This window comes from Poecilia latipinna, unplaced genomic scaffold, assembly GCF_001443285.1.
Source record: "Poecilia latipinna isolate Pla-1442-1.1 unplaced genomic scaffold, P_latipinna-1.0 Scaffold448, whole genome shotgun sequence".
NCBI lineage: Eukaryota > Metazoa > Chordata > Actinopteri > Cyprinodontiformes > Poeciliidae > Poecilia > Poecilia latipinna.
In genome coordinates this window covers 250,523-275,313 of record NW_015113064.1, presented here as the reverse complement: position 1 = coordinate 275,313, position 24,791 = coordinate 250,523, and the positions used below count along the sequence as shown (strand labels likewise).

The 24,791-nt window shown below is 38.0% G+C and overlaps 1 protein-coding gene across 1 annotated transcript in view; it reads right to left on the bottom strand.

Moving 5' to 3' along the window:
* LOC106951228 (chromodomain Y like 2) overlaps positions 1-21,996 on the bottom strand; it is a 34,839-nt gene extending 12,843 nt beyond the window's left edge. The window contains exons 1-2 of the mRNA XM_015038618.1: positions 21,655-21,996; positions 3,683-4,289 (exon numbers count right to left, since the gene is read on the bottom strand). Coding sequence (XP_014894104.1) covers positions 3,683-4,289; positions 21,655-21,678 — 631 coding nt within the window. The 5' untranslated portion in view covers positions 21,679-21,996. The remainder of the gene's footprint in view (positions 1-3,682; positions 4,290-21,654) is intronic.
* Positions 21,997-24,791: the final 2,795 nt, after the last annotated feature.

Below are 24,791 nucleotides of genomic sequence, written 5' to 3'. Positions count from 1 at the left end.
AAACCAAACCCCAGCTTATGAAAAAAAAAAAAAAAAAAAAAAAAAAAAACAAAGAACAACAAGTTTAGCAAGGAATACATGTCTTATCCAAGAACATCTTGACATGATGTGGGAGTACACAATAGCACAAGAGCAAAAAGTCACTCAGAAAAAAGAAAAAAAAAAAAACACCACTTCCTTCAAAACAACCCATGCGGTGAGGCCTTTTCACTGCACTGCCAATTCATCCAATATTCAGAAGGATGACTTTAAAAAGCATGTTTTTGACAGATCTTTTTTTTTTTTTTTTTTAAGAAACAATGACTTGATTTCACCTCTGAAGTCCTTTAAGAATATATATTTTTTTAAATTGACAGCATTGTTAAGGACATGGTTGTGTTCAGCTGGCGGTGAACTGGTCCCTCGATAGTTTGTGACAAAAGTAGCGTGCCTCCAGAAGAGTCTTTAATTGGTCTTAAAGGTGAATTATGTACTTTGTGAATTTAATTTTTGAACCAAAACCAATGAGATTTTATTGCCTACGAGAATTTATTTTGAAGCTGCAAAGTTTTGAGAATTTATGAGATTATGGACTGGGTGAGAACAATCCCTATAAAAACGATAAGGAAAATAATGAACATTCTCCATAAGCATGCTCTTTTTTAACACATCACTTGTCCTGCTTCCATTTAGATATTCATAGAGAAATAGATATGTTAATGTCTATTCTCATTTCTGATAAATATTTGTTGTGACTTTAAATATTTGGAAGGTTTGTGTCAAGTATTGGCAACCATATACAGTTTGGCACTGCTAACATACTGCAGTGGATTAATGAGTGTTGAATGAGATGAGAAAAGTATTCTTCTGAGGATTAGGAGATTAGGATGTATAGTGGCTGTCAGAGTGACAGATTGCTATAAGACAACACAATAATGTGAACCTATTAGCATAAATAGAATGTTAAATGGATAAACACCTGGCAGACAAAATATTTATCTTGGTAAAGCATGTTTAAGTTCACATTCTGGTGCACCTGCTAACTGTGGGTAACATATGGAAACTATTTGATATTAAAGGAGACCTTTTAAGCTTTCTTGAAGAGAAAGTTTATTTAGCTGACAGTTATATTAATGCTATGATTCCATGATTAAAAGGGAAAATAAGCAAGATGGTAAATGCCTGAACTGCTATCTTTTCCTGTATAGATTTTGGTTAGCGAAGGGCCTGGAGGGGAAATCTTACGAATTGGGAAATTAACTACTTTAGTCATTTTTTTCCCCCTAAAAATCCAATCTCTAGGTTTTTTACTTTATTTCTTTGTTTTCAAAGTTAAAGCAGCTACAAACCAATGTAGCACCAAGAAATAGAAAGATAACAAATTGTCCAGACTTTTCTTTACACATCAATACAAATTAAAAAAAAAAAAAAAAAAAAAATCCCTGTTGATACAGATTTTTTGCTAAATCAAAAAAAAAAAAAAAAAACGAGAAGACTTGTTCAGAACAGCAGTAATGATTAACTACCATGGATCAGACCCTGGACTGTGACCCAAGAGTGAAATTCAAAAGGTGTTATCACCTCTCATTGGGAGCTTTAACAAGCCCCAGTGTGTAAAACCACAGCTCTCTACATTATAAATGTGAGGCTGCTAAAGTATTCAGCACTAAGATTTATCGTAGAGTACATCGATTATCATGGAATAGGAAAGCTCTGTCATAGAGGGGAAAAAGCGTTTTAGAAATGTCAGCTTTAAATTGCAATAATTGGGGGAAAAATGTGATACTTAAAGGATTTTTAAATGATAACCTACTTCTGTCTTATTTTCAGCTTCTTCATCGATCAGGCTACTCAGAGCTTTTAAGCCTATGTGGACGTTCATGCCATGTAGTTGGATTCAAACAGATGGATGAGATTAATAACTTGGGTACATATAAATGTTAAAGTTTTCTTCATATTAGATTTGTGAAAAGCATTGACTTGGTCAACTTTTAAGCAACATAACTAAAAACAGTTCTGGAAAGCCTTTTATGGAGACTTGATTGCATGAAAATGCTTAGAGGGAAATTCTTCCAAGGGTAAAAATATTTGTTTGTGTCCCGACAGTTAAAAACAAAATAATAAAAAATGACATTAATTCTAGAAACCCAAGAAATAATGTCGCATACCCACCAAATTAAATTAGCTGGCAATGTTTTACCATGCTTCTGGACCAGTTCAGAGAAAGCAGTCTGTGCTCGATACTTTTTTGTGAAAAAATACTCAGCAATAGAGTTAAAGGGATAACAAAAACTCCAGAACAGCAGTAAAGCTTCATTCAAATCATAAAGCTTATAGTAGAAAGGTATGTCATACAGTTTCGACTCTCCTGGAGCCTGCGACGGGTTTCTTTCTGGACTTATTTTGTATTTTAACTCTGTCTTACATTCTTACCAGCTTTCCCTCTCAGTATCAAACTTATGTCTGATGCTGTTGTTGTACTGTTGGGATGGTGTATTTAGGCTGATATGGGGAGTTACTTTTCTTTTTCGATTTGCATGTGGACCATAATGTCCAAATTTTGGTGTCCTTTCACAAGACCACCTTCTTCCAGTTGTATTCTCCAAGTAGTTTGTGACAAACTCCAAGTTGGACTTTTTATGTTTTCTTTCAACACTGGCTTTCTTCTTGCCACTATTCCTTAAAGGCCAGATTTGAGAGCTGCATAGTTGTCCTGTTGACAGGTTCTCCCACCTAAGCTGTGAATTTCTGCAGCTCCACCAGGATTACCGTGGGGATTTTTACCCTTAGTATGCTACCAACAAGCATCAGTGCCCACATATCCTTTCTCATAATTTTCTGAATGTATCCTGGTGAATATATATCCTGTTTCTGTGCACCAGTTCTTTCCCAAGGAATTTTAAAAGCCTGTAAATCTAACTATAGCCATATATTTGAATGTAATTGGTGGAGTGAGCTATCTGTCAAAATATTACACCCACTTGTGTTTTGTACATCATTAATGACAAGGGGATGATGAACTGTGACATAAAGCGAAAAACCAGCAGCAGCAATAATGGATGGTTAATATTTTTGCCACAATCTTCCCCAGGCGTAATTTGTCAAAGAACAGAGTTCAACTATTTTATTTTCCTGGAAAAGGTTAAGTTCAGGAAAAAAACTAATAATTTTAATTTATGTTTTATGTTAGACTATGTAAAACTGTGTGAAAAAAGAATGACATATTTCAAAAACACAATATTACTAAAAGTGATTTAGGACAGTTTTTTACTTGGCTAACATTTGCTGAACTCATTTTTAGCATCAATTCCCACATATAAAACAATAAGCGGCTGAAGCTAATGTGAACGTTTAAGGATCTACAATCGAGCGATAACTTTATATAAATGCTTCCCAACTCCATTCTTCAAGAGCGGGCTTCTCTGCACATCTTAAATGTTTCCTGCTGCAACACATCTAATTCACTTGACTCGGCATGTTGTCAAGCTCCCGAGAGACCTGGAAATGAACCATCAGCTTCCTCCAGGCGCCTTGAACAAGGGAAACATCTATGACATGCAGGACACTCGCCACTGACGATGACATGTCTACTTTACAAGCAAACAGTTTTTCATTTTTTTTGCATTAACCACCAGCAGTTTGTGTTATGGACTCTTTTGTGAAATCTGGGCTTACCATATAATTTGCTCAGTTAACATCTTACCTAGTTCAGTAGTGAACTGTGGTCCAGTGGTATCTTTTTGTCCTAGTTCTGTTTCCCCCCTATCTGAAGGCAGTCTATGTGACCTTGGTGCTGTGCTATACACAAGAGGCTCCATCTCTCCATTCTGAAGTCCATTATGAGGAACCCTCAACAGGGCAACACAGTGAGGCCCACTTGATGGATGAGCCTTGTATGTCATGGCTTTGCTCATTTTCTCCCCCAAAGGAGGCTTCCCAGCTCCAGAACCTACTTTCTTCTGTTTATGAGAGAGTCCCGACCCTCCACTTCCAATTCCTAAAACGGGTCCTACTCTCATCCCCACAGCTGGACCGCTAGTCCTTTTCTTCTTACGGGCTTCAGACCGCGCCCGGGAGTTTTCTGTAGCTGAGTGTTGGCTGGTTGTGAGCGGCTCCCCGTGGTTTTTTGGGATCTTGGGTCGTTTGTGTGAATGCCACCTTGAGCTGTTGAACTGGTCGATGAATTCCTCGCAGTGCAGCAGGTGATGCTCCGGTTCCCAGGTGTCCTCCTTACGCCCGTAACCTTTCCATCTGATCAGGTACTCCCACTTGCCCTTCTTGTTTCGCCTCTTGTCCACAATCCGCTCCACCTGAGGGGAGCACAGATAAAGCACATTAGGGTTGGATACCACAAAAGGTTGGCTAAAATATTTCATCGACCGTTCAAGATGGCTCCTGTGTGCATGAAAACTACATTCCCCACCACTTGGTGCTAATATTAGGCTGGTAACAACTGCACCTTTTTGGAGAACAGCAAAGGGTTACCAAAGTATTTAATATTTCAATATGACTGATGCAAAAAAGGAATCCTTTGTGTGGATTATGACACAAATTAGTATATTGAAACTAAGCTATTTTCATCTCGCCAAGATGAAAATAGCTTGGGGAGCACTGCAGAGACAGGCAATCTGCCCCTCCACTTCCTTGCAGAGGGGGACAGAACTATCATTAGAACCAACGGTGAGCTGCTTCTGGGAGTTTAAAAACTCTGGTAGCATAGCTACCTCTTTAGTCAAAAAGGCAAAAGCAAAAGCAAAAGCGTTATTCTGAGGAACTTTGCTGATTAGGATGACAAACAGGAAAGGCCAAACGGTGCTGGTAATCCTTGATGCTAGCTAATGTGTATCAATTACCCATTAGAAAATAAATACACAGGCAACACATATAAATACCCTGAAAATTCTGCACCATGACAACCCTAGCGGCTGATCACAGCAAGTCTATGTTCCTCTGTGTAAGGCATGTCCTGGTATAAACATGTACATTTTATGGTGTAATGAAAGGAGTTATTGGGTATGGTGACAGATGCTGATAAATGAAGAGAGTCATGAACCACTGAATCTGCGACACTCACTTTGTCATAAGGTCTGCCTACACTTGATCTACCCCAGCTTGTATACAGGGAACCCAGGCACACTGATGAACTGAGTGGTTAATTAAAAACACAAAGAACTACCATCAGGATACTTTTTACGAATTGACCCTTAAACACATATCTCCTTTATCCTCATCTAAGCTTAGATCAGAGACTTCCTCACCAGCTACCCACGAGCCGGTAAAGCAAGCCCACTTTGCTTCCTCACCTTGATGCTTGACACATCCGAGAGAGTTAAATTCCAAGATGACACTAGAGTGGCGTGACTTATTACTGGAGGGGATGACTCAGCACACATGAAGGAGGTTCAGGAACTGGCACGGCAGCACTCCGTACCTGCTGCTCAACACCAGCAAAGCCAAATAGATGTAGGTTGACTTTAGGAGACAAAGGCAGGATGTTGTCTGACCCCATATGAACAGAAACTGTGAGGAGAGAGCGTCATCTTTCAGGTTCCTGGAAGGACATGCGTCACAGAGACACTGTCTGGGGGAACCAAAGCGATGGCAGTGATTTACTGTAGGCGGCACATCAGGGTGCAGCAAAGAAACAGTTAAACCTGCTGAGCTTTTACCAATCCACCACTGAAGACTGCGACGACATCTGTGTAGCTATGCGAAGCTGGCCGCTCGGCTGTGAAGCGGAAAGCAATACGAAGAATAATAAAAACAGCTCCGAGCATCATCTGTTGCACCTTTCCATCCTTAGAAGAAAAAATCTCTGAATGTAAGAATGTAAAGTCAACTTCTGGTTTTACTGACTCCATTATAACGTCATTCCCTGTCAAAGGTGGTACAAGCATTTCAAATCTGAAACAAGCAGATTTAAGAACTGCCTTTATCAAAGTTGCCATGTTGATAACATATTTTATCCCCACCACACCAACCAGGAAGGGAGGAAGTAGCCCCCCATTTAATCACGTTACATTACACATTACACAGGGCATGTTCTGGGATCTGCTCTCTGCTCCTTTTTTTTTTTTTTGCTTACAAACAGCTTAAATATCAGTAATACCATCTTAAAATTATACATCCACTAAAACCCTTCAAACACAGACAAACGTTCTGCTGTTCTCCATTATGAGTCTAACCGGGTAGTGACAAAATTTTGAGGTACATTTTGCAACATCTGCCAAGTTCAAGATAAGAGCTAGCCTTCTGAAAAGGAAAGATAAGTGAGCACACTGCAGCCCAGAAAAGCTGTGAGGCGCTATCATTTCTCTAATGTCAGACCACAAGTAACAGTGCATTTTACAGTAGGATTTCACCAGAAAAGACCTCAGAGAACACAAACATCAGCACTTTGAAATGAAGAGTAGCGGAAAGTATCCAGAACGAACCATCGCATGTGTTAGAAAAGCATACAAATGAGGGCTGAGAGACTTTATTGGACGTTTTTCCAAGAATATCAATTAAAAAATTATTTTCAACTTTGGTTAAATTATGACAGCTCCGGGCCGACCCATAAATGTGCATCGACCCACAGGGTCAGAGAAGGATAAGCGGAGATCCTCTGATTTTCTCTCAGTATGGGCCTGCTGGATGCAACGATCACTGCAGCAGTATGACAGTCTAAGCTGCAGCTGAAGAAGCTCTACTGCTACATCCTCTTCAACTGGAATTTCTATTTACCCATTTTCTCATCTGCTTGTGTTTTATATGTTTTCCATTGGTTCTCCCTCAATTGGTCACGACCCGCTAAAAACAATTACCAAAATGGCTCCACGTATTACACATGTTTTTGTTGCATTATTTTTACCTCGTGTATAAGGATATTTATTGGCTGTGGTACAGACACTTTATGTTTCCTAGATTGTTAAATAAAAATAAATGCCCCCCCTCCCCCCCTTTCCTGATTGAACAGGAAGGGGGGACCTGTAAAACTTCAATGTTAAATGTAAAACAAATGAAAATTCGGGTGCACCTTAAAAATGCGTTAGCCACATTAGTGCCACCAGAGCAAAAAGTTATTCAAGAGTCCTAACTAATCAAATCTTTGCAGCCTTTCACTGCAGCAAGACAACTCAGAAAAAAGCTACCAGCAGTCTTCTGAGAAAAAAAAACAAACAGGAAATGTTTAAGAAAAACCAAATACAAAGGCAGAAGAATTGATACAGAACCAGAGCCGACAGGATTTTGTAGAGGATGTGAATGAATGAGTGAAGGTGACACATATTGAACCCCATCTCTTCTACTCCATTTGCAGACATTTAGATCAGCTATCCTGCTGTAAAGTGTGCAGCTTGCCGATTCCCCTGCTCAGAAGTGATAAGACCAACATGTGCTTGGCAAAATCCTAACAGATGCAACCTTCAGAGATGACATGTTAATTATGTTATGTTGCGGTAAGAATATGGCCATTTTATGGTTGATTCTACATTTATGGAATGTTTAAAATGCTTTGTTTGAAGCAACTTATCTCATGCCCCAAATTACACCTACCAAACTCTCCAGGTGGAAATCAATACCATGTAGCCCCATCTGAAGAGGGCTTAATAGTTGAAAAACAACAAAAAAAGAGTGATGTCTGTCCAAACCCATCACACTCATCCTGAGGGAACTGTAGTTACAGCAGTAACTAGGTCAGTATTTGCTGATTTTTTATTTTTTATTTTTTATTTTTTGCAGAAACGTGAAGAAAACGAATGGAGAATCACTACAGACACCTATTTTTTCACTTGATGTTTCACCAGACATCTGAGATAGATGGATACGCTGCTGTGACAGCTCATCATAGCTTGACTGACTTTCTCTCTACCCCCTCCAATGGGTTCACGCTGCTCTGATAGTCCCTACGAGAAGCTTTTCCTGAGAATCGCAAGGTGAATGATGCTGAAAACGTAGTTCACAACTAGAAGGTTACTTATATGTTTAATAAAAAAATATTTCCAATGGTCAGTTTTAGTATGGTTAGCCTCCTGCAATTAGAAGCAGGCTAACCTTCAGCGTGTACGCCTCAAAACATCCGCGAATGATGTTAAAAAATGCCTATGTTCTTAGCAATTATCTAATTAATTTCCAGTGTTTACCAGGCTGGTTATTATTACTTTTTTGTCACCATATCAGATTTTTATATTCTTTAATTTAGACTTGAAAGAAATTCTGTGTGGCTGTCCAATAATTATTTTTTCTTCCTCAGGCCAAATAATCTTTTCATCCTTCTCTTGGGAAAAATATTCTGAGCTAATTTCTGTCATGATCAAAGTCTATCCTTTCTCTGCAGTTAGGACCAAGATCCCCATAATCTAATAGATGTGATATTTAGAGTGATAAGCAATTACTGCTTAAAGAGGTGCTATATATTTTCAACCACTTATTTTCTGCTTTAAGCAAGGAATCGCCAGAGATTTCACACATCTTTATCTGGCGTCCTTTCAAATTCACTGTGCAAATTGGAGTCATTTCTGAGATATTCTTCGAAGCTTTAAGAAATCTTTTAGCTTAGATCTGATGATGCACAAGAAAAAAATCAGAGCAGCATGAGAAACCACACCAAGAACTGTTAGAGCTCTTGTGGTTAGCACTGTCACCCAACAAGCAAGAAAATTACAGATTTAAATTCCTGTGTGCTCATCTTGTACACGTGGGGCTTTTTTTTAAAGTGCTCCAGCTTCATCCCACAGTTAAAAAAAAAACAAACCGTTTTCTAGGATAGTTGGTGGTTCCAAATGTACCATTGAGCTTGCATGGGTCTTTGTTTCATCTGTCACTGCCTTTGTTTTGTCACTTATCTGGAGAATAAAACTCTTTGAACCCTAAGAGGGCTCACATGCCCTCCAACCTCCCAGGGACCTTCATGAAAAGGCCCCCACTCAACCCTGCCAGGATAAGCGGGTTTAGATAGTGGGTTCATGAATGAACTATTTGGTTGCTCTAACAAACTAGCAGAATGCTCATCAGCTGTTAGCTAACACATTAACAGACTACAAAAGGTTCTAGTTTGGTAAAGCTCAGCAAAAGCGCACGTCTGCTGACCGATGTGATGCCACCTTAGAGTATACATGTCTCCTGCCTCTGTTTTTAAAGGTGTGTCATACAAGCTGTATATATGATTAAAACAAAAAGTGTCACAGAGAGCAAAACATCATCTTCATTAAAGTTTGTATGTGTGTATATTATTGTATTTTAGCTCTAACATAACTGTACACCGGTGCACAAATCAAGTTCCACAAAGATATGGATGAACAGATTTGGGAAATTGAGTGGCTTGCACAGAGCCCTGACTTAAACTTGATTGAGTACCTTTGGAATGAATTAAAACAGGGCTGGTGAGCCAAGTCATTTTGTCCAACGTCAATGCAGGCAGCTGGATGTTTCCAGAAAGCTGTTTCTTTTTAAATGCTTGTTTATGGTTCCAGTGCAAAATGTAGGATGGAATCGTGATATATTCCCTGACTTTTTAATCAAATAGCCTTTTTCCTTTTAAAAAAAAAAAGAATAAAACATCATCTCAACTGTATTCATGTCAAACAGGTGGATGTCCCACAGGCACAGTGCTCATTGTGTTTATTCTTTGTGTTTCATTAATATTTCATCATCTATTGCTTATTATATAGGGACTGGATGCTGGGTGTGCTATGGCTAGGGGTTGGGAAGGAACTGTTTTAATATTTTTAATGAGTTAACTTGTTTCCAGATACAATTTTTCAAGATAGTAATTGTCTGTTCAACCAAATGTGATTTATATTTGGAGGTTTCATTGTATTCATAAAGGGATGCTAAAGTTCATGTGTGCAGATTAGTGTATGATTGGGTAAATGTACCAACAGAACCAAAAAGATTAGGCATTGAAAAATCATAATCTGGTCCTTTACCATGAATGTACAAGTTTGAAGGTTTAAACATATTCTAAGCCCGGATTTACACTGCATGCGTCTCTGTTCTGCTGCACACTTTGCTGATAAGGGAATCATGAACGGATCTGATGTAATTTACACTATGTGAGACTCCGCTCCTCTGCGAACCTCAAAAGTCCTCCAAGAAGCATGTGTGGGAAACGAGAGATTGTACGATAAAGCCAGTGATAAAAAGGATGAGTGTCATCATAAAATGCTCTGCCTCAATTCAAAGGCACTGAATTGAGCAAGAGAACTTGACTTAATAGGTTTCAGAATTATGCACATTTGTGTGTATGCATAGACATAGGTAATAGATGCTGACAGTATAAATGTACCCATATTTTCGTTAATGTGGTTAGTATTTTGAGCAAACGCAGTCTGTCTTGGTGAATTATTTTGAAAATACGGATGCTGTACTTGTGAATTTTCCTGTTGGTGTGGTGTGATTTTTGAAGATCGAGTCCGGACCTGTTCTGGTGTCTGGCAAAAAATAAGATCTATTCTAATTTAGACAGATGGTGATGTGGAGGTGTTGCGCATGGCAGTTATGCAGAGACAGTGTAAAGTTCTCATTGACTATGACTGGTGTGTATTAATATGGAGTCCTTTATGTGGTGGAACGGAGTCCATGAACTATCACATTTGCTCAGTCCGCCATATTTGTTTACTCTGAAGTCACGTTTGGCCTCAAGAGGTTTTGCAAGATTTTCCGACTGACATCTAAGTAAATCAATTTGTGTGTAGTGTGCTGCTTCTGCTGTGTGGCTGTACACCACAAACTTTAGGACCAAACATGTTAGCATCATGTGCGGTTTATTTGGTTTTGAATGGAATTACTGAAAACAATGATACTGTGAAAACTGTAGAATTTTTTTAATTATGGTATACCTTGAGACTGGTACCCAAACTCATGAGATTGCCTATATATAAATGTTCGGCACAACTTTTCCTGAACACTGTTCCAGATTATAGAATTCCTTGTACCTGTCTTCATGTTAAACCTGCTAAAATGTGTCAGACTGTCTCTGGACATATCTCAGCATACTCTGTATTTTGATTCATGACTGATATGGCAAACACGGGCTTCTCTTTTGTGAGGCTTAGTCTCTAGCACTTGGGGGAGGTTTTGGATCACAGATCTCATTCTCTATTCATTCTCTTGAATAAATGCATAGTATTTGCATCCCAAATTTGTGATGTTTAGATGAATTGATTTTCTGAAATCTCTGCATTATTTCTTACACCAACTTGCATGATAAAACCACAAGTACAATTTCCATTCCCGTGGTGACAGTTTTCAGTCTATTCTTTTATTCAAATGTGACTTGCATGTAGTAACACTTTATGCTTTCAGATGCTTTGTGCATAGTAAAAGCAGTAAAAAGTTTTATTGACAAAATATGGAAAAACCAAGAACTTCAGCAGAAAACGTTCCAATGTCACACAGAAGCCTAACAGAGTAATGTTCATAAACAAAGTGTGCCACACTTTGGAAGAACAGTTTAGAAAAAGTTCAAACAGAATCTATTTGTGAAGTACGGCTGGAATTATTGATGTTATCAAATCTCACCTGCACAAATTTCACCCCAAATCAAGAGGTTACAAAAAGCCCGTTATAGATGTGTGGGGCTCATAACATACACAACTGACATAATTTTTAAGTTTGGTTACATGTGCAGCTGAACACATTTCTGACCACAAGCATTAGACTACCCTACTGAACAAGCACTAAAACATGTGAGAAAAGGAAGTAGCTTCTCCCTACATGCAAAACTATTGTAAACAACGTAAACATCAAGCAACTGTCATTACAGCCAACTTCAATGTTGCACTAGACTTGCATGACGAGAACGTATTCGCTGCTACTGTTCTGTGTATCCAATTGCCTAGTACTTGACGTCATGCATTTTGATATCTACAGTAATTATAATCAGTTATTGTGAAAAAATATTAAGCGTACTGTGCGAGTTGAAAACATGAATAAGTGTGTATCTAATCAACAATTAAACAAGAAAAGACAGGAGTTATGCTAAAACAAAATTGAAAGTCAAACAATGTGTGTTTTTCTTCACCACAGCTAATTAAAGTTAAGCAAGACCGGTAACAGGTTGACCTGACGTACTAATCAAAGGCAATAGAAGTCAGCCACAAGTATATTGTCAATGAGAAATATTGATGATTCTTTTACAAAAAGTTAAGAGTTTGTAACATACATGTAATCCTCAAGAGCAGCGTTGCAGTTTTGACTAGTTTATTGTATCATACTTTCCATAATGGCCCCTCAGTTAAACTACAAATCCATTTGGACAGCATTAGGTCAAGCCTTGCAATCCCAGTGTTTGCCCTTTGAAGCATTTCAAGCTGAAACCTGGGTGAACATTTAAACTACCAAGTGAAAAGCCAGAAACAAAGAGAATCTGAAAATACAGAGGCAGATGTGCTTTTGTTTATTTAAAACCTCAGCCTACTTAGTACTGAATGCACAAATCGATTTGCTGACAGGGAATCTCAGAAATTGAAGTTTGAACTTGCCAGTAATCTGTTTAATACAGATGAGAAACAATTCAATCAAAACTCTAACACATTTTAATGTTTCATCAGTGACAAGGTGTCCAAGCAGGACAAAGACTGGTGATTCATGCTTGCCATTACCCAACTGTGAGTTGTTTGAACTTGGTTCAGTAGTGAAATATTCCATGACTCAAAGCCTGATCTCAAACTGATCTCAAAATATGATTTAATTTACAACCATGAAAAAATATTAGGTATGCGACGGGCCTTTTATTTTAGGTAGTTATAACCAATTTATTCTGCTTTCTAATAAGATTTGGAAAAGTTTGTGAATATTTCTGTATGAATATTTTCACAAAAATATTGGAATACGTGTTAAATTAAAGTCCTTAGCAGGGCCTGCTGTCGAGAAACGTCCTCACAGCATGACAGTACCACCACTATGCGTCACAGTGGGGATGGTGTGTTTGTGGTGATGTGCAGTGTTTGGTGTCCACCAAACTTAAGTGTCTTATTTGATGTGTCAAAAAGCTCCATGTTGGTCCCATCAGACCAATAAGATTTCTTCCATTTGACCATGGAGTTACTAATTACTTTCAGATGTCACCCAGCTAGCAAATACAATTTGCCTGTGTGTAATTTAATCTTAGTATTATCTCAGTTTTGTGAAGAGATTTACTTCCCATACACAGGTGGGATAGTTGAGAGGAGTTGACATGAAAACTATTTGCATGCACAGAGCAAATGCCTCAATGGGAAGAGATGCAAAAAGAAAACCTGCAATAAAACAAAAGTTCAAGCTGGCGGTTGGCCACAGCAAATATGTGGAAGTGGAGACATTGGTCAGATGAAATAAAAAATAATCTTTTTGGCCTTGGTCTGGCTCTTAAACCATAGCAACGCATGGGATAACTTCAAAGGGAATTTATTTAATAAAAATCATAACTGATTGGGGAAGAAAGTGAGAAAGGGGAGAGAGTGGCAGGGAGACAGAAAGAATGAGCTGCTTAGTCAGAGAAAGTGGTGCATCTTAAGGTGGATCTGACGTCATCTGGAGACACTGGCCAGCTGTCTCCACTTCCAATCAGCACCAATTAAGGAGTCCAAAACATGGATGTTAGAGACCCAACGGAAAAGGTCTTGGGCCGTAACAGCATATATATAAATCACTTTATGTGGTGGGAATAGAAGACACAGAATCACCAGAGCAAAATATGGAGGCAGCATTATGCTGTGTGGATGCTTCTTTACAACAAGTTAGTGTCAAGTGGTCAGATCTGAAGGGAAGATTGAGAATGTGTGTAAAATTCCTTCAAATGCTGGCAAAGCTGGTAGACAGACCTGAAAATCTTGCGGCTGCATCTGTTTCCACTAAGCACAGAGTCAGGGGAGCTGACCACAAATGCACACTGCACTTTGAAATGCTTATTTGTGGAAAAAAAAAAAAAATATGGATCCCTTTTGCAAAAACAAAAACAAACAAAAGCAAACGTAAAAGACAATTGCAGTCACTAAGCTTGATCACTGTTTACATGTAAACAGTAAGAGAAAGAAAACGCACTCAGTCAATTCTGATGTTTCCACAATATACTACTATGAGGCTTCCTGCATATGAAGCTTTCTGCATATTTCACATCTGTAGAAAAATGGTCCCCTGCAACTCGTTAGTGCAATATTTGGCCATACTGGAGATAGAAAAGGTCAGAATCTACAAATGATAATTTCTTCTTCACACTGAGAAAAACACCCGTATCCCCTGCTGCAAAGACATAGTGCAAACGATTAGCAGAAAGCACCATGTGAGTCACCTGTTGCATTACTCATTTTGGTCAATAAGCAAACAAACTGAAAAGCTACTTGAAATCCTTTTTAGCAAAAACATGCTAAAATTAGCCGTTCTAATAATTCTTAGCCGTTCTCCATCAAGCCATTCTTAATGGAGTTGGTCATAAAATGATGAAAAACATTTCACTGAAGAATCTTCTACCACAAGACATAATGGGTAGAGAGATCCACGTAAAAAAACACAATGAGCACAAAGAACACATTTTAAAAGCTTCCTCTGGTTGATTTTGATTTGGTTTCTTTTTTTAATTTCCAGTCCAGTCAATGTTGGTCATATCTACCTGGGTAAGTTGGAAGTCATTACTCTGGTTTGGATTAACAACACCAGTACCATATGGGCTTCAGCAGGATCGCCGTTAAAATATAATATGTTTATAATTATTACATAAATTCCTAAAATTGTTTAACAAAATACAATAGTTTGAATCAGTTAAGAACTTATTACATGGAATTAAAGAGAAGTTTGTTAGGATTTTATTGTACTTCTTATGCTTGTTCTTAAAGATTAATTGTGATTTATGCCGAACAGTGCTTTGTGACTTTTGTCAGTGAAAATGCCTTAATAAATAAACTTTATGTACTTACTACTTACTTTGCTGTGGTCCATTATTCAAAATATAGTTTTATTTCTTTTTCTTGTTAAAATCTGATTTACACCACCCACCAAAGAAGAGAAATTGTCAAGATGACACAAAGCTTTTTTGTTTATTAGCTTAAGATTTTGAATTTGTGAGCCACAGAACTCAACAAATGAGATGACTAATGCTGTGATTAATGGTGCATTTTCTTCAGATCAAATAGGCACAAAGCTATGCCTGCTTGATCACTCTGTAATTTTGATTTCTATTCTGAATACAAGCACATGTCTACGTATGGAAATGAGTCTGCAGTGTGCTTATAGACCTTAGGAAACTGCTCCACCTGCCTTAACCCCAACATGCTCCTCCAAAGCAGAAACTAGTACTTTTACTTGAGATGGCAAGAACCAGAGCAAAGTTATTTCCTGCCACGGCATTTCATACCTCACAAAAACTGAAGTTTTTAAGGTTCCGCCAACTATGGCATTTGTATATACTAGTTTTCAGACACCATGCAAGAAAAAGGTTCTGTCAAAAAGATGTATGAAAAAAAGCTACAAGAACTCCTTGATCTGGGTGCAATAAGAGATTGTCATATTCTTCATGCAACCATGAGAGAGAGAACTACTTTCTTTCCGTTCTTGCAGGGGAGGGCTGCTCTGTGGGGTGGAAACTTGTCTGAGGACTGAGCTCCAAGGTGGAGCCTCAGGTAAATAGGTGGTACATTGTATAAGTAGGGGTTTATAGGCATCTCTGAATGGCTGCCACAGGAGATTCAAGGATTTCTCAAACATGGATGAATGAGCGAAAGCAACAACACTCCTTGTATGTTTTTGATGGAGGCATTACGTTATGATACAAAATTGACTTTTTGTAGCTTTCCAAGTTCAATCTCATTTAGAGGAATCCCCTGCATGCTAGATTTAGACTGCACTGAAACTAGCCATAAAGTACACCATCTCAACCAGGTCTTGGAAAGATTATTAGGGCTAGATAAAAAAATTAACAAGGCTTTATATTAGGATAGCATTTGTTGCTCAGTACTGAGCTGAGGATATAAAAACGTGTGGCATAATGGTGGTGGTCATAGGAATATCCTACCAGAGAACCCACCAACCCAAACAGTCATTTACAACTGAAGTACTGCATACCGTAATGCTGCTATGACTGCTGGAATTTGATCTATGGTGCTGATCTAAAAATTATTTTAACATGTTTGCAGCAAGCAGAACGGCATGCTCGCCATGGCACTCTGCTCTACGAAAAGGCGTGACGTACTGGTGTTCCAATAGCTTTACGTAAGGACTATACAAAATAAATCTCCTATTTTCTCTGTATGTTTTGTGAAATAAGTTTTGTTTTCTGTAGCCACTTCACAATGGGCTAAAAAATTCATAAGTGACATTTGTGGAGTACTCCACATAGAAAACAAAATTAATCAGCAGGAGACTCAAGTCAAACATTGAACTCTTTCCAAATTTCATTCAGTGACAACAAAGTGTTCAAGTCAAATTCTTAACCATAGTGTCTCTCTCAGGACCTGGCTAATCTCAGTTCCTTCAGTCTTTAAGTTGCATCCATTTGACTACATCTTATTGAAGCAGTTGTTATGACAGAGCTAAAAAAAAAAAAGACAGCTAATGACCTAAAGTTAAAACTTACCAATCTCCTATGAGGAGTTCAATTAATTCAAGATATCCTTGTACAAAATATTCCACCTTATTCCTTGCCTGCCAGATGACTTGAAAGGTCAAATTAATATGAAATGTATGAGTGCCATCTGAGTATATGTGCATTTTTTTAAAAGTCAAATAGCTAAACAATGTGAAACAAACATAAACCAAACACACACACAGGAGTACTTTTGGAAAGTTAGGTTTCACCTTTACCCCCCAAAGCTGCTGTTCAGGCTAACTATATAGCAAAATGTAGTCTGGTGGAAAATCTCGACGACAACTGAAAATGTGACATATCAGGTAATTGCCAAGTTCCTTCTACAGTGCGCAGGAGTGGAAAACTTTGAAAATTTATTGTGATTTCTTTAAAATGCTCAATTATATTACTTAATTTAACAAGGACACACTGACAAAGCTAAAGGACGTTTTTAAAGTAAAGTTCACAAGTAAAGAGGTTCTAAGCACAACCATGGGAAAAATGAGCAGCCCCTGATCTGTCTCAAATGAATGACTTACAGCAGTGGTGTTCAATGTCAGCCCTTGGGGTAAATATAATCTAGATATTTTCTCTGGTTCAACACATCTGAATCAAAGGATGTTTCCCTGCCAGACCTCTGCAGAACTTCACGGCGAGTTGTTGAGCCAATTCAACCATTTAAATCCACTCTGTTGGAGGAAGAAACTGGCCCTCGAGAACTGGAAATGGACACCACTGGCTTAGTGCTTTTGGAAATGCATTTGCATCATTGCATGTTAATCAATTACTATGCATTACAATGTTCATTTGTTTATGGCGTCATCAGATGAGCTCCTTTGTAATTTGTAATATTAATGAAACAAGTGATGAATCCTTGTGATGGTAAAGAAAAAAACATGACAAAACCAGAAATAAAATCTCACTTCAAAGGTAGCAAGACAGAATTAATTTTGTATAGCGGAAATACAAAAAAAAATATTGTGTCAAAGTAACAATATATATGTGTACAAAACACATACCTGAGTAATAAAGTATCAGCAGTGAAATTGTGAAGTCTGTTTGTACACACTTTAAAGCCTTTTTCATTAATCGTTTCTTAAAGCAGAAAAACGATACAAGAAGACAGCAGCGTCATTCATGCTTCTGCTTGTGAGTCATAGCTATATATAAGGATCTTTCAAATTAAAAATGGCCTAAAAGCCTTTCATAATGTGCAACAAAGAAGGCTTAGTTCAAAGGACACTATCCACTCTAAGCCTTGGTGATAAACTCAAAATTAACTGACACCAAAAATTCTGACAATGACTCCCATCATTTTGCCCATGTTGGTATTTCTGGTGTTTGTAACGAACAAAAAGAAAAGTCTTGTCATCTTGGCTGTGTAAAGGTGCATCTTCAACCACGTCCATGCCTCCAGCAAGCAATCGTTTCTCAATAGCCAGGCGTTCAGACCCTTTGTACGAAGCGAAGCATAGCTAACATAGGCTATGCTCATGTTCTTTTACGACGCTGCACTACATGAACAGTCTGTAGGTTGGAGTCATGTGACCTATCCAGTTTGTAGCAAGAAGTGAAAGAGATGGGGAGGTTGATAAAATGTGTTAAAGTCCATTTATCGTTATCAAGGTTTTCAAATTGATTTTAGACCATATCGCCCAGGCCTACTCCTCTATTTATATAAATATTAAAAATGCAATAATTAAGCCTTTATTGGTTAATGCCAAATTTGTAATTTCCCCCCCCCCCCCGTCTCATCTGCTAATTCCAATTTTATTCCATTGCTTTTCAGAGGAATAAAACATGCAATTTTACTGTACGTGGGGAAAAGAAATACATTATAGTACATTTTATGTTTACAGACTGAAAAAAGTGGGAGCTTGAGGTCAAATATACACATATCACAAAACCAGTTCCCAAGCAAACAATACAACACATGCAGAATGCTAAATGCAGTAAAAGAAAAACTATTTAGTATCTCACGTAACTTTCAAGGAAAGGTAAACCCTCCCCCCAAAACTCTCAAATAATCTAGCAAATATTTGAATGATTCTATGGTTTGAACAGTATGGCTATGTCAACAATCTTGGGGCAGCCACACCCGATGCTCAGTCACCTCTACTTTTTAATTTGATCTCAGAACATCAAGGGGAAACTAGTTGACCTGGTAGTTTACACATTTAGCATTACAGGAAGTAAGTGTTAGGTGGTGTGCAGCTGTTGACCCAGATATAAGTGTGGGATGAGTTGGCTAAGTACTAAAACTGGCAGTTAACAAACGTGTGTGCGAGTACTGCAAAAGGGTTAATATAAGTACACATTTTATATGTCTGTGCTCCAATGAACCTGAGAAAGAATTATATCTTCAGCCTCTTAACAAGACCTACACGAGCCTCCCAATGACACGTTTATTTAAATCAGGTGCTTTCAATGAAGGAAAGATGTCAAACTTGCAGAAGTATGGTCCCGAATCAAAGAACTTGTCCAACTCTGGAATAATCAGCAGCTGTTTTTAATTTATTTTATTATTATTATTATTATTTTTACAAACTCCCAGACAAATAAAACAATAAATCACAACATTTTGGATGGACACTGTCTTTTACTAGCCATAAAAATAAACAACTTTTACCAGCTATCAAGCACCACAGGTTTTTAGGCGCATTCTTAGTGTAAGAAAAAAAAAAATCTTTAGCCTAATACACAAGTGGAAGTTACCCTCAAGGAATTTCCAAAACTGCTTCTCCCAGAAGTGCTTAAAGGAAAAGTAAGCATTGCAACTAATGTTTGTGAGAACAACATCTAAACCTGGCCTCAAATACCCCCGTGTTGTCAGCAGTAAACTTAGACACAGAATAAAACTAGTAGGGCTGCAGCGATACACTTACCTCACAATACAATGCAATGTGCGATATTCTGCTCACGGTATGATATATATCACAACATTCAGCAAATGATACGATACAATTTGATACGATACATTTCTAAGATTTTCTGAAAGAGTTTAGACGGACAGGGTGATTTTGGTGACATTTTGTGGCTGTTCCATAGACTTGAATTGAATTAATTGAAATGATGGTGTAATAAATGTTTCTGTTATGCATTTGCTTTGTTTAAATGTTAATTGTGTGGCTTTGTTGATATGGTTATGAAGAAAAATAACCTTTTATATTAGATATAGTGTAATTTTTCAATTTCATTTCATTATTTCATTAATTATAACAGTTTAATGTACATGTGCAACTGGGTAAAAAAATGTCATGCGTGATAGCTGTCATTTAAATCATGTGGATTTGACGTAAAACTCAAAGTACAATTTGACGTATCGATACTCGAGGATGAAAAATCGATACTTTCTGAGGAAAAAAATATTGATAAATTATAATAACAGACAGACAGGTTGGAAATACAACTTATATGGATTATTTGTACATAGTTAATTATACAGGCACACTTCAAAAAAATTAATGCTGTGAGAAAGTTATATATGGTTTTGTCACTCAATTCAATATTTGAGTTCATTTCAATTATATTTAAATTGTCTAAGACACTGAATTTTGAGTTTTCATTAACTGAAAGCCATAATTATAAAAGTTACAAGAAATGAAGGTTTGATATGCCATACTTCACTCTGTGTCCTTAATCTATATAAATTCAATTTTGGATTATGGATTTTCATCATATTACAAATTATTTTAGATGTAATGGTAAATAGACATTATGCATTTTAAATAAGCCCTAAAAGTAATTTGTTTTAATTATATGTTATTGGTGACCCAGATACTTTTAGTTTATTGTGTGAAGCATGTCTTCTACCTATACACTTCCAGAATATTCTCATTCTAAACAACATCTGTTTTGTTATATTGGAAGAGCAACAACTCAAACCAACCTTTCCTCAGTTAGTTTTGAGTGCACTGGTTAAGTCATGCATTTAAAAACAGAGAAACAAAATGCATACTTCACATAGTTAATGAAAACAATACCCATTTCTTCTCAAAAACCATCAAAACCAGTGTTTGTTGCACAGGAAGATGTCTAATTTTGGTAGATAGAACTATAAAAGTTCTATTAAAAGTACTGCTCACATGACTGAGGCAAAGATTTATTCATAAAATAAACTACAACTGAATTTATCTCCTCTACATTAAAAGTGGATAACAAAGTAGACAGAACTAAGAACAATCAAAGTGGTATTTTTCTACGGTTTCATACATGAAACACACATTGAAATGCACATTTTAAAAAATAGCAGGGTGAAAACTATGACCTAGTGTTTTTGACTTCATTTATTGTCCTTAACTCATCCTGCAGTATTTTCTATGGAGTTAAGAGATTATCTACATGAGAATAGGGAGAGCCGCAGCTATCTGCTGGACTTTTTGAGGCAAGTCTAAACAATGTGCACCACATCACATACAGGCTAATAAACGATGGAAAAGGCATGCTTGTTTGTCTTAAAAGAACGTCATCGCGCAATCAAACCTTCATCTCTGACAACATCTGACACCATAACAGGATAATGAGGCCAAAGTGCCAGGACTTCGGGTATTTTCTGTTTCCAGAGTGATGCTGCCGCGCACGTAGGGGCAGCGTGACCTTCCAATTTGGGGGCAACTTTTCCACCCCACGCTGCGAGAGTCACTATTTCACAAATACAGACATCGGCCAGCCGCACACTCCAACCACTTTTCAGCGCTCGCTAAATATAAACTGCCGCCTTGTTTTGCTTGATCTCGCCACACACTCACCCAACCAATAAACACTGCCATGACAAAACACATTTTGGTATGTTATATGCGCACCTTGAGAGCCCATCACTCAGTCTGTGGCAGCTCACCATGCCCGTCCGCTCAGCGCTGCTGCTGTCACTTTACCACGACTTTCAACTCGGCGACACACTGAGGAGTTCTGCCCCTCTATTACATCCTATTTACCACAGCCGATAAGAATCATGCTAAAGTATATCAGGAGCGACTTTAAGTAGAAGCATTAATAAAGCCGACCCCGTGTTTGTAAAGCGTGAAGAGGGTTAGTTTCGCCTGTTAAAGGGCTTAGGACACCGCTTTTTTACATACGTGACGCCCTTCCCTTTACTTCCTAATTCCATTATTCGTCAATATTACAGAGCATATTCCGTGGACGTGCTTTTATCCTACCTCGTAAAGATCTCCTGAAGCCATTCTGGGGTGCGGACAACGGCGGCGCGGCGTTCTTGCCTGCCCTGTTGGATTTTTTTTTTGGACCCTACTCTCTCGGTGTTTCGGCGAAAGCCCCGATAGACGGGAATTAGCGAGCAGCCTTGTTATTCTGAGCAATCCGCAGTAGCAGATAGCAGACAGTGTCAATCGAGCCCGGCGCTGTGCGACGGATCGTTCCACACTTAAAACAAACAACCATCGGGGCGGTGCTGTTTACCCAGACCCAAGTGGAGGTCTGGAAATTAGTCCCCGGCTAAAGAATCCACAGCACTGATGGTCTGCATGCACCAAGCTCATCCGAGCTCTGTTGCAGTCCAACAACTCAGCGGGGGATATGTTAGGTGTTCTGTATTTACTCACAGCAGCTGGAAGATCATTTCCTAATATTTGCTCTACCTGCCCACTTTCCTGACCTGATATTCTTAATTTATTTTTTTTTAAAAGTAACTATGCTGGGTACAGTGACTGGTGGCCAAATGGGAACCAGACCACCCATGTTGGCTCAGTGACATGAGCATCATTAATTTAAAATTTCCCCATCAAATGTTTTAATTTAAATGTATGTAAATATGTTGGTAATTTTATTTCAATGATATGAGTGAGATCACTGGGTGTTTGTGGGGTGTGATAGTATTGTTTGACCTTCTATAATAATAATAATAATAATAATAATAATGAAAAACTGGACTATGATTACTTTTTATGTGTTCCGATTGTACAGGAAATATATTAAGAGAAAGAAAATACATAAAATAAAACATCCAAAGATTGTTTTTATTTTATTTGCTTATTCATATTTTAAAACATACCTGTACAAAATTGAGCAGCTCATACAGGTGAATCTATAATAAAAAGTTATTTTATTTCAGCAATTCAATTCAACAAGTGAAAATCACAGGGAGGTGGATTTCACTCTGTGAAACTCTTTTACACCCAATCAAACCCAAGCTTTAATTAATCATAAAATTAGATTACATATGGCAATAAAAAGGATGTTTAACCCAGAGAATGTTATGGCCATGTTATGTTCTACTCCACTGTATGGGCTGGACTGGTGACTTGAAGATACTCCAGCAGGCAGCTAGTGACACCCACCAGGTGGGTAAACTGTAATCAATAACTGCAAAAGAAGCTGGGGGTTCACAGTGTGCTCCTTACAGGAATGGAAATTTGAGTGGAAGGAAAACATGTAGCTCCAAAAGCTGTACAATGAATAGGTACGATCACATTTCTACAGCGAGTTGCTAAGCAAGCCCATTCAGGAGTTTGGGGGCTATTCTCTACACGTGGACTGTCATCTGATGATGTTGTTTCAGTTTGTTTTATCAAGTTTAAAATCAGTGCAGACACCTTCCCAGGAGATTTTCGAGCACGTCATGTTTTCCTCTGCTGGCAAGCTTTGTGGAGATGAGAAGATGATGATTTAATCTTTAAGAAGGACTTTGCACCCGTATTTCCTGCCGAAAGTGCTAATACCGTGTTTATTGACTTTTGGTATCGCTGTGCTTGATCACTCAGCAAATACCTATCAGTCATGTTCATTGAGTTAGAATGTGTCTTCCAATGACATTTGTTTGTCTGATTAAAAGTATCTTTTGAAAATAATAACTTTTAGGCAGGTATTAAGTATGTCATTTCACAAAGCAATTAATTATTCCTTTCCATTTGACTTGTCTTTTAGAGCTGTTATATATTCCACACTTTCTTCTCCACTCTGCCTTAACCAATAAATAAATTATGAAAAGAAATCACAACCCCTATCCTAACGTGAACCTATTTCATTTGACAGTTAAAAATCTAACAAAAAAATGCAGCAGCAAGTTTCAGGAAATGTTCTGTGTCTAGGAGAAACAAACTTGTTTCACTACGCTGGTACAGAAACCTGTGCAAATAAGCTAGGAGAAAATATTATACTCCTACTTTACAAGCCTCCAGATTTGCAGAACAGACATACCTAATTCTCTGTATCAGACCAAAGTCAAAATACCAACCCCCAAAGTAGTTGCTAAAACAATCTGAAGACAATTTGAGAAGCTTCTCTGATGTTTTTGTTTTGTTTTTACATTTCATTTGACAATAACTGCATGCCTAGGTGGGCCCCATGTGGGGGGCAAGGAGGGCTGATATATGGGTCCCATATGGGTTTGTCCGCGGGTTCCACGATGGCCCCACATGGGTTTGCCCATGTAGGGCCACAGCCCACATGGGCCCTACATGGGCCCTATATGGTGGTGGCCCACATGGGTTTGTCCATTTAGGGCCCATGTAGGGCCCATGTGGGCTCTGGCCCTACATGGGCAAACCCATGTGGGGCCATCGTGGAACCCGCGGACAAATCCATATGGGACCCATATATCAGCCCTCCTTTCCCCCCACATGGGGCCCACCTAGGCATGCTGGCCAAACAATACTCTTTCTCAAGCACATGTGGAAAATATTAACTAAAATTAGTCTTCTTTTCCTCATCAAACTAAAGTATTAATATACTAACATGACAGAAAATACTTCAAAACTCTCAGCTACTCAGGTCTTTTATGCTCCAATACATTATGTTTATTGTTACATTGTGGAGGGCAGACATTTAGAAGTTTTATCATCAATCTACAGTCACTGGCACTGGTGCTTCTTCTATGTCTATGAAATGCAGATACCTGTAATATATGTCTAATGCTGAGGAGATTTCTTTGCTATGTATAGTATATCAGTGATTCTTGAGAATAGGGACAAAATGGGTTTTAATTTTCCCATATTTTTTTTTTATTATTTCTCAACCTTATGTACGCAAATATGACAAATAATGTTTAGAAAATATGAAGATGCTAAGGTACAGGCTCCCAGATGCGAATTTTTTTTTAAAAATTACATTTTTAATCGACCTGACCCAAAACTTTGTCATCACCATCTGACAAAAATAAATCTAAAATGATTTTTAAAATACCCCATTAGTGATATTTTTACTCAATTTACAGACAAATGCTTCTCAAGAAATAAAATAAATATTATTTCAAACAAAAAACAAGAAAAAGTCCATCTGATGGAGTTGACAGTGCATGACGGAGTTAACACAGAACTGAAGGTGGTGACAAACTAGTGAG